General features: G+C 56.3%; 1 protein-coding gene across 4 annotated transcripts; it reads right to left on the reverse strand.

Annotated features, from left to right (window-relative positions):
- Positions 1–210: 210 nt before the first annotated feature.
- On the reverse strand, positions 211–6,656 carry MTFP1 (mitochondrial fission process 1). 4 transcript variants are annotated; one of them, XM_037878816.2, is made up of 5 exons: positions 6,466–6,651; positions 4,716–4,843; positions 3,512–3,884; positions 2,612–2,888; positions 211–891 (listed from the first exon to the last, which is right to left on the reverse strand). In XM_037878816.2, the coding sequence occupies exons 1-5, from the start codon at positions 6,518–6,520 to the stop codon at positions 816–818; spliced, it is 909 nt and encodes a 302-aa protein (XP_037734744.1). In that variant the 5' UTR covers positions 6,521–6,651; the 3' UTR covers positions 211–815. The 4 variants fall into 4 exon arrangements, with proteins under 4 accessions (XP_037734744.1, XP_007068606.1, XP_037734745.1 ...); XM_007068544.4 differs by lacking the exon at positions 3,512–3,884 and having other exon boundaries at positions 2,612–2,844; positions 6,466–6,643; XM_037878817.2 differs by lacking the exon at positions 211–891 and having other exon boundaries at positions 2,710–2,844; positions 6,466–6,654.
- Positions 6,657–10,420: the final 3,764 nt, after the last annotated feature.

Genomic DNA, 10,420 nt, shown 5'->3' on the forward strand with positions numbered 1-10,420 from the left:
AGGCTGGGGTACTACAGGGGTCACCACCCAAATCCTGCGTTTTCTGGTGTCTGTTGCATTGTCTCTGCTTCTGTGAGGCTTAGAGGAAGGGAGAGACAAACCTCCTCACATCTCTCTGTGCCAGCATATCATAGCTATTAAGTGTGTCCCTGTGCTAAAGCAGAGGGAGCCTTAACCAGCTAGTTCAATATCCCATGGAACTGGAGTGAATTCAGGTTAAAGCGGTTTATTCTGAGGAGAGGGAATTGCAGAGGAGTTTTACAGTGGGAACCTGGCTAGTCAAACACCAGGAACTGGAGCCAGTTAGATGAATGTGAGTTAGTACAATTAACCCCCAGAACAGGGTTTTTCACAGTAAATGCAGATCTCTCGATAGGCCAAACCTAACCTGTCCCACGGCTTTGTAACTTAGATAGAGCCTCTACCAGACCTAGCCTGTATTAATACCACTGGGGTTTTGGTAGCAATTCCACTTTTCCTCTTCTCCTCCCCCCAATACTCCCTGAATCAGGCCACAAAGGACCAGAAACAACCCTGAAATCCCATGCTGCCAAAGCAGCTAGGCTTCCAGCATTTGGGTAGGACAACCAGCTCCTGGCCATTCAGGCCTGGTGCTAATGCCTCTGAAGCAGAGATGCACCTGCACGGGGCAGGACTGCCCAGCCCTCTTGTTCTCCTGCCCTGATGTCACAGTAAGTTGGCTTAACAGCAGAAAATTACTCAAATACAGTGGAGTCAGTTGTGAGGTGTGGAGCTGGATGGGTGAGAGTTCTCCCCGCTGCCCCACTTCAGCCATGGGGGCGGGGGGGGTTGCCTCAGGAAGAAGAGGGATGTTTCTCTTTTGCACCATAGAGTTTGCGAAGGCTGGAGTCCATCAGGAAATCCACAGACCTGCAGAGAGGGGAGGCTGAAGTTACTTCAAACAGGTGTTTTCATGCTCCTATCCCATTGTGCCCCTTGCATATCCCTTCATTCCATCAGCTGGGCCCCCTCCCCTAGCAAACAGCCCCAGAGCACTAGCTCACGGCAAGGAGTTACTTGGAAAGCATTTGTATCCATCTCTAATGTGATCAGTGAAAGGGTTAACCACAAGGTCTCCTTGGATTTTCTTTCTCCTCCTAGCTGTTCAGTCCCTTGATGGATGTGCTGCCCAGCCACCTGCTCTTTGATACCAGCTGCCCGTTTCTTCTTGCACACAGCAGCCCCTGTTAGAGGCAGCCAGAGGGCTGCTCTTAAGTTCCAGCTATTTTTATAGCCCTCTAGGTTCTTGGTACAGGGGGATGCTTAGCACACATAAGTGCAGCTAGTGCTCGCAGCTCCTCGAGTTGTCTGAGCAGGAGAACCTCACTTTTTAAAATGGAAACTAAGGTTCTATTCCCTGGAGGGGGTGGGGAAAAGCTTGGAGCTGTGACCCTGAACAGCTAGGACACTAGCAGCCAACCAAAACCAACATGGCTTTGGGTGGCATCTTTAAAAAAAAGCCATGCTTAGGGCAGGGGCTGACTCATGATGTGAGGATGCCCATGCTGGTAATACAGAGCGGGTGACAGGTGAAAGCAAAGAGCAGCACCATGTGGGATGGCTGGACAAGCTTCATGCACCACCCCCTACTGCCAGGCACCGGTGAGGACTGAGGCCCCATGTGAGCCAATCCACTTCAGCCTCCCAGGCCTATACTGGCCTTTGCTTGGTGGCTTATGGGTCATTTTTTAGTGTCGGAATTTCCTAGTGAGCACAGAGTCTTGTCGTCAGCCCCAGGCTGGTATTTGCCATGCGCCCCTGCAGTCTTCCTGTGGTCGAGACTCCTTGAAGCAATGGACAGGGTTTAGCTGTGAGCTAGCGCTGTGCTCGGCCAGGTGTTCAACAGCAGCTGTGCCAGGAGAGGGTGACACCATCCTGATGCAGGGCAATGGTGCAACCAGGGTACTTGCACAAATTCCCCAGTGCTAGCTCCCTCTGAGCTGCTTGACAATGAACACACAGGTTGCGCTTGCCAGAGGGCCTGGGGCATGAGGGGACTTTCAGCAGGAGTTGGGTGCCTACGGCCTCGATCCAAAGACACTCAGGCGTTGCTCCACTCAGATTAGGGGTTTGTGGGGCCCTGGGCCAGAGCAAGTGGGGCCTTTCCCCACCCCTTCCACCTGCAGTTTCCCCCCGGCACTCCAGCTGGGGAAATGGAGTTGGAGCATGGGGCCTCCTCCCTCCACGGTGCTCCTGCCAGGCAGCGGGGTCAGGGTGCAGGGGCTTACAAGGGTCACTGGTATCCCTAAGGCAGATCACTACTGGCAAATGCTGCATTTTTAATGCCAAGCACTGTAGCTACCGCTGATAGAGACAGGGAAAACAAGGCACAGAGCGGCCCCATGACTTGCCCAAGGCCATACCATGAGTCAATAGCGGAGGGAGGAGTCTTGACTCCTAGTCCTCTGCTTTAACACCATGCCTCTCTATGTAAGTAGTGTACACTACCCCCTCCACCATCACCTTCCCCCCCAGGACATCACAAGCCTCTGGACTCTTGCCCAGAGTCCTGAGCCCCAGGTGCTTAGCCATGATCCTGCCTCCCCCGTGTTAAACCTTGGCATGCCAGGGAAGCCAGGCCAGCCCTTACTTGTCAATGGGCTTGATGATGATGGGAATGGCTGAGAGGCCGATGGCTGTGGTCGTCCACTTCCGGATGGGGAGGGGCCAGTGGGTCATGGTGCCCAGGAGGTAGAGGGAGGCAGCACAGATGCGGTTAATGGTGAAACCAGGGATGGCTACGGAGGCCAGCGCCTGCCACACAAACGTATCCACCACAGCCACGGCCACCCGCGTCGTCTTCCCCACGTCGTATTCATGTGCCTGATGGGTGCAGCAAAGAGAGCATGGAGAGCAGGGACACTGTACTGGAGGAGAGGGGCAGAACAGCAGGGTGTGGATAGGGGGGGCGTGTACAGAGAGGAATGTATCATTGATGTGGAAGAGGGGGTTTACACACAGGGTCCAGTATGGGTTGGGGGAAATGGTGCAGAGAGCAATGGACCACAGCAGAAGGCAAGCAGAGAAAACACGTTATGGGCTGTGTGTGTGTGTGTGTGTCTGAGCGCACATGCGTACAGGAGAGCGTGCAGGTAGGGGGTGTACAGGTCTCTGTATGTGTGTCTGAGCGCACATGCGTACAGGTGTGTGTGCAGGTAGGGGGTGTACAGGTTTCTGTATATGTGTCTGAGCGTACATGCATACAGGTGTGTGTGCAGGTAGGGGGTGTACAGGTCTCTGTATGTGTGTCTGAGCGCACATGCGTACAGGTGTGTGTGCAGGTAGGGGGTGTACAGGTCTCTGTGTGTGTGTCTGAGCGCACATGCATACAGGTGTGTGTGCAGGGGGTGTACAGGTCTCTGTGGATTTGTGGGTGTGCACGTCCATATGCGTGCGTGTGCAGGTTGGGGCTGTACAGATCCGGGCATGCGTGCACAGGTGTGCAGGTCTGGGTGTGTTTGTACGCGTCTGGGTGGGTGCATTAGCTCACCTGAGCAGGGAAGGTGCTGCCCTGGTGTGTGCAGGGTGGTACCACCAATCAGGAACACGCCGCAGAGCTCAGCTTGGCACCGCTGGGCAGCGCAGCCAACACACAGCAAGGAAGCTGCCAAGTCACTGCTGTGTCTGATGGGGATCCCACCTGCCCCTTCAAAGGGAGCCAGGCCTCCCCTGGCCCGCTCCCCCAGACCACGGCACATGGCTCCTTGCTCTCTAGCTACCATTGGATGGTGGGTCAGTGCTAGCAGGCTCTGCCCCCTGTCTCCAGCACAGTAGCAGGGGTCAGAGCATCCTCTTCCACACTCCTGGAGGTGCTGTAGCTGGCCTCTCTGGCTCCTGGATCTGCTGCCGGCTCCTGGCATGCCCTAAACCCAAATGCTTTTGCAGATGGTGGGCTCAGGAATGATCCCCCAGCCCAGCATATTGCACAGTTATGACACATCTGGCACTGGCCAATGTCAGATACAGGGCTCTGGACTGCAGAGCTCAGGGGTCTTTTCCAGAGTGTCAGGGACATGGGATACTGCACTAGATGGACCACAAGTCTCTTCCTGCAGGGGAATTCTTATGGTCCACTGTCCTACCCAAGGAGGTGAGTGAGAAAGAACTGAAAGGAAAAGGCAGGTGAATTTCACAGAATGGAGATACAGGACACTACAAGTCCTGAGCTGACACCATGAATCAAAACATGACCAGGAACTTCAATCTATGGAGTCTGACGTCTATAGCCGGTGGAGCGGGAGAGGAAGACAGGGCCTCAGTGCAGAGAGCTGTGCAGTGGAGGTGTGCCAGACTGACTTTGTCTGTGAAAAGATGGGGCTCAGAGGCAGAAGCAGACTTTTGGTGCATGAGCAGGACTGGCCCAGTAAACAGGATCTGGGCAGGAATGAGAGGGAGGGTGGAGTTAGCAGATGAGCGAACTTGGCCCCAGGCTGCCCAGTTTGTCAGCAGGAGAGGAGAGCCCTCGCCCCATGGAAGGTCAAAGGCCTGACAGGGAGACCCAGCCTAGCCTGCCCTCCCCACTGGCACAGGACCTGACCAGGGTCTAAGTGACAGGATCTTGTTCTGGCCCCTCTATGGGGTTTAGGACACACACACACACACACACACACACACACAGGCAATCCCAGGGGTCCAGGAGACAACCAGCTCTGGGGTACAGGGACAGAAGGGTTTGAGAGCTCCAGGACACTTACAACAGCTGCCTTCTTTCCCTTATCAATCGCGTCGGCTGTCACATACGTGGTAGCCACCCCGTAGCTCGCCCAGACCAGCGAGATGGGCACAATGGCTCTGAAGGACTCTCCAATTTCATTGGCGTAGCCTTTAAGAAAGGGCAAGGTCAGAGGGACCAGTGGGGGAGGGTTTAGTTACAGAAGAGGCTAAGGCACTGGCCATCGAGGAGTTAAAACAAAAAAAAGGTGGGACCCGACCCAAGCTCCACCCACAACCCCGCAGCAGCTCAATGATCAGCAGCCCCAGTGCTGTCATTCAAGCATCAGCACTAGGCTTCAGCCTGGCAGCTCTCTGCAGCCAATGGGCAGCTCACGCCTCTCAGAGAGTGTCAGGCCCTCTGCAGACTGAACAGACAATTCTGCACCAGGTCACCTCTGGGATCACGAGGCTGGGAACTACACATGTAAATTCTGCGGGAGGCGCCGGCCCAGGAGAGAACAGGCCCTGGGTCCCTCCTCAGCAGGGCTGAGGCATGGGCAGGGCAATGTGGGCAAAGCTTGCCCTCTGCTGCACTACTCTGAGGCTCTCCAGGGCTCGCTCGCAGACGCACCACACAGGGTTCCAGAGCAGCCGCCTTCCCAGCGTGCGCTGGGCTGTCCGCAGTGCTGCCAGGGTTATTTTTAGCCCTGGTGCCTCCGATACCTGCAGGCTGTGCCAGGCGCCTCCGGAGGGCGGAAACACTGAGCCCTCGCAGAGGCCTCACTAGCCTGGGGCTGATGGGCAGGAAGGTCACCTTGAGCGTGCCCTTTGTTCCCTGCATCGCCCTCCAGCAGCCCATCACTTGGTGAGAGCTGCCCACGGCAGGTGGGGGCCGTTCCACGTCTCAGCCAGAAAGCCAGCCCCAGCAGGAAGATCCAGTGGTGAGCTGGAGCCGGTTGCTAAATTTTGAAGCCAGTTTAGCACCGGTTGTTAAAGGGTGGGCAAACTCCGGCCTGCGGGCCACATTCTGCCCCCAGGGCCGTCCTGTCCGGCCCGCCTGAGCTCTCGGCTGGGGAGGCTCCCCTAAGAATCCCTTTTTAATTCGGCAGGTCCTCCAGTGCCGTCGAAGACCCGGAGCGAGTGAAGGACCCCGTTCTTCAGCTTTTGGTAGCTCATCACTGGAAAGATCCCATAGCGTGCCTGGCCACAGGGGCACATCTGACCCAGGGACTCAAAGAAGCCAAATGCTCATAGCCTGGCATGGGACATGGCCCCCTTTTCCGCAATGCAACAATCGCGGGGGGGAATGGAGCGCATGGGCCCCTGCATGTGCTGTGCACGGATTGCACAGCCCCACACACACTACACTAATCTACGTAAATCGGTGTGTGGTTACACAACATCACACACACACACACTACACTGATCTACGTAAATCGGTGTGTGGTTACACAGCAACATCACACACACACACACTACACTGATCTACGTAAATCGGTGTGTGGTTACACAGCAACACACACACACACCACAATAACACCTTGAGAAATCAGGCTCACAACCAGCCCCTGCAGGGTTAGCTCTGGAGTGTGGCTGCATCTCTCCTCGGAGGACACACAGCCCCTTCCCCACGTGTGTGCGGCGCGCACACACACACACACACACACACGCACGGCTCGGTGTCCGACACCGCGGCAGACCCTGCTCCAGACACGTCACCGGCCTGGCGCTAGTGCCGCGCCGTGCACACTCCTTACACGGGCGGGGGGTCGGGGTCGGACTCACACTCACCCAGGTAGCGCACCCACGTGTCCCGGTAGAGGTCGGTCTCGGCGGGGGGCCCCATGGCGCGGCGGCTCCGGTCAGCAAATCCCCGCCCGCTTGGGCCGGGCCGATGGGGCCAGGCTCAGCCCGCCCTTCCCGGGGCGCGTCTGCCGCCCGGCGCCCTGCGCAGCCGGGGCGGGACCGGGCATCGCTCCAGCCGCCCGCCGCGGCCACGCACGGAACCGGGGGAGGAGCCAAGGCCCCGATCTGCGCCCCGGAGGGGAGCAAAGACCCCGATCTGCGCCCCCGGAGGACAGCTGAGGCCCTGATCTGCACCCCCCGGGGGGGAGTACAGACCCTGATCTGCACCCCCCGGAGGGGAGCAAAGGCCCCGATCTGCGCCCCGGAGGGGAGCAAAGACCCCGATCTGCACCCCCCGGAGGGGAGCCAAGGCCCCGATCTGCACCCCCCGGACGGGAGCAAAGACCCCGATCTGCACCCCCCGGACGGGAGCAAAGACCCCGATCTGCACCCCCCGGAGGGCAGCCAAGGCCCCGATCTGCACCCCCCGGAGGGGAGCAAAGACCCCGATCTGCACCCCCCGGAGGGCAGCCAAGGCCCCGATCTGCACCCCCCGGAGGGGAGCAAAGACCCCGATCTGCACCCCCCGGAGGGGAGCAAAGACCCCGATCTGCACCCCCCGGACGGGAGCAAAGACCCCGATCTGCACCCCCCGGACGGGAGCAAAGACCCCGATCTGCACCCCCCGGAGGGCAGCCAAGGCCCCGATCTGCACCCCCCGGAGGGGAGCAAAGACCCCGATCTGCACCCCCCGGAGGGCAGCCAAGGCCCCGATCTGCACCCCCCGGAGGGGAGCAAAGACCCCGATCTGCACCCCCGGACGGGAGCCAAGACCCCGATCTGCACCCCCCGGAGGGGAGCCAAGGCCCTGATCTGCACCTCCCCGCAGGGCAGCCGAGGCCCTGATCTGCACCCCCGGAGGGGAGCAAAGACCCTGATCTGCACCCCCGGAGGGGAGCAAAGACCCTGATGTGCACCCCCTGGAGAGCTGCCAAGGCCCTGATCTGCACCCCCTGGAGCGGGGCAGGGGGAAGGAGACCTGTCCGGAGCCAGGGTCCTGAGGGGGGGGCTAAGCACCCCAACAGCCAGGGGTTTCCGGTGGACCCTGAGCCACCCACCTTCCCGCTGCAAGGCCTGGGCCCGCAGCGTTGGGTCAGGGTCATCTCTAGCAGAATCGTTGGCAGTAGCCTTCCCTGGGGCTGACCCCACTTTCCAGGCAGGAAAAAATTCGGAAACCACACCTTGACATGTCCTGCCCCAAGGGAGGGTCTTTCCGAAATTTAAAATGGGGGAGGGGGTTGAGAGCCCTAGTAGCTGAATCTAGACTCTCTGGGTTTCTGGCTGTGATTGTGCTAAGACGTCAGTGCATTATATAGGGCAGGGGTGGGCAAACTTTTTGGCCTGAGGGCCACATTGGGGTTGCAAAACTGTATGGAGGGCTGGGTAGGGAAGGCTGTGTCTCCCAGTCTGGCCCCTACCCCCTATCCGACCCCTACCACTTCCGGCCTCCTAACTGCCCCCCTCAGAACCCCTGACCCATTCAACCCCTCCTGCTCCTTGTCCCCTAACTGCCCCCTTCTGGGACCCCCGGAACCCCACCCCCTATCCAACCACCCCGCTCCCTGTCCCCCCAATCCCCATCCCCTGACCGCCTCGCCCCTCCTGCGCAGAACCTCTGCCCCATCCAACTGCTTCCTGTCCCCTGACTGCCCCCCTGGGCCCCGGCCCCCTTACCATGCTACTCAGAGCAGCATGTCTAGTGGCCACGCCGCCCGGACAGAGCTAGACACACTGCCGGTCTGCTCGGTAGGAGCTCGCAGCCCCGCCGCCCAGAGCGCTGCCCGCTCGGCGGTGTAGCTGAAAGGGTGGGGGGCAGCAGGGGAGGGGCTGAGGGCTAGTCTCCCCGGCCAGGAGTTCAAGGGTCAGGCAGGACGGTCAGCCCATGGGCCATAGTTTGCCCACCTCTGATATAGGGGGTTGTTCTTATAGACAGAGCAGCCCCATTTCCTTATAATGGTTATTTCTTTCTAATAGAGCTCTGGCCTGCTGGGAATGAATGACGGTGCAGGGCTAGGATGGGGTTGTGAATTACAGTATACCACTGGCATATATGTTATCTTGTGCTCCTCTCTCTGAATCAGATTGTAATTTCCTTTCCGGAACTCAGCTTCGATCTAGACAATGTGTGAGTCAGAAAGAGAGGAGTGTGCATGCCAGAGCTGAATGCATTATTGTCAGAAGAATGGCTGGGACTGGGGCATGGAGCCTTCCCTTCTTAGTTACCTGTGCAAGTACAGCCAGACTAGCAGAAGTCAAAACTTAGTCCCATCTCTAGATGCCAATTTTTAAACAGGGCTCCAGAGGTGATCCCAGCAATTACAGGCCGGTAAGCCTGACTTCAGTCCCGGGCAAACTGGTTGAAACTATAGTAAGGAACAAAATTGTCAGACACATAGATGAACACAATTTGTTGAGGAAGAGTGAACATGGTTTTTGTAAAGGGAAATCATGCCTCACCAATCTGCTAGAATTCTTTGACGGGGTCAACAAGCATGTGGACAAGGGGGAGAGAGGTAAATAGTGGTGTCCCACAGGGGTCTGTACTAGGCCCAGTCCTATTCAACATATTCATAAACAATCTGGAAAAAGGGGTAAACAGTGAGGTGGCAAAATTTGCAGATGACACAAAACTACTCAAGATAGTTAAGTCCCAGGCAGACTGTGAAGAGCTACGAAAGGATCTCTCATAACTGGGTGACTGGGCAACAATATGGCAGATGAAATTCAATGTTGATAAATGCAAAGTAATGCACATTGGAAAGCATAATCCCAACTATTCATATAAAATGATGGGATCTAAATTAGCTGTTACCACTCAAGAAAGAGATCTTGGAGTCCTTGTGGATAGTTCTTTGAAAACATCCACTCAATGTGCAGTGGCAGCCAAAAAAGCCAACAGAATGTTGGGAATCATTAAGAAAGGGATAGATAATAAGACAGAAAATATCATAACTCCTCTATATAAATCCATGGTACGCCCACATCTTGAATACTGCGTGCAGATGTGGTCGCCCACTTCAAAAAAGATATATGGGAATTGGAAAAGGTTCAGAAAAGGACAATAAAAATTATTAGGGGTATGGAATGGCTTCCATATGAGGAGCGATTAATAAGACTGGGACTTTTCAGCTTGGAAAAGAGACAACTTGGGGGGGAGGGGAAATAAAATCATGACTGGTGTGGAGAAAGTAAATAAGGAAGTGTTATTTACTCCTTCTCATAACACAAGAACTAGGGGTCACCAAATAAAATTAATAGGTAGCAGGTTTAAAACAAACAAAAGGAAGTATTTTTTTTCCCACACAATGCACCGTTAACCTATGGAACTCCTTGCCAAAGGATGTTGTAAAGGCAAAAACTATAACAGGGTTCAAAAAAGAACTAGATAAGTTCTAGGTGTCCCTAGCATCTATTTACCAGAAGCTGGGAATGGGAAACAGGGGATGGATCACTTGATGATCCTGGGGGTTGCTGTTGCTGTTCTGTTCGTTCCCTCTGGGACACCTGGCATTGGCCACTTTCAGAAGACAGGCTACTGGTCTAGATGGACCTTTGGTCTGACCCAGTGTCACGGAGTCACAGGATCAGTGTTCTGGAATGACTCCATACAAAGCCAGTCAGGGCTCTGGGGGAGCATGCCTCCTCTCTGTGAGCCTATTGTCACCAGGGCAAGAAGCTTGCCCTTGTCACCTGGTCACATCCCCCGCCTGGGTCTCGGATTACATACGGGCAGACAGCTGGACAGCCTCACCTGCCCTGAGGGCCTCAGCAAAAATCACACACCCAATTCCCACCACCGAAGTCTTGGTGCAGCACACAGGGAAATGGAGGTACACGCAGT

This window comes from Chelonia mydas, chromosome 15, assembly GCF_015237465.2.
Source record: "Chelonia mydas isolate rCheMyd1 chromosome 15, rCheMyd1.pri.v2, whole genome shotgun sequence".
Lineage (NCBI taxonomy): Eukaryota > Metazoa > Chordata > Testudines > Cheloniidae > Chelonia > Chelonia mydas.

What these genes read in the sequence shown, in the direction of transcription:
- MTFP1 (XM_043529478.1), bottom strand. Translation starts at nt 6,520, where the DNA reads ATGGGGCCCCCCGCCGAGACCGACCTCTACCGGGACACGTGGGTGCGC. An exon ending in CACGTGGGTGCGCTACCTGG is followed by an intron (nt 4,844 to 6,465) that starts GTGAGTGTGAGT and finishes CCTTTCTTAAAG; the next exon opens with GCTACGCCAATGAAATTGGA. An exon ending in AGGGAAAGAAGGCAGCTGTT is followed by an intron (nt 3,885 to 4,715) that starts GTAAGTGTCCTG and finishes ATTTGGGTTTAG; the next exon opens with GGCATGCCAGGAGCCGGCAG.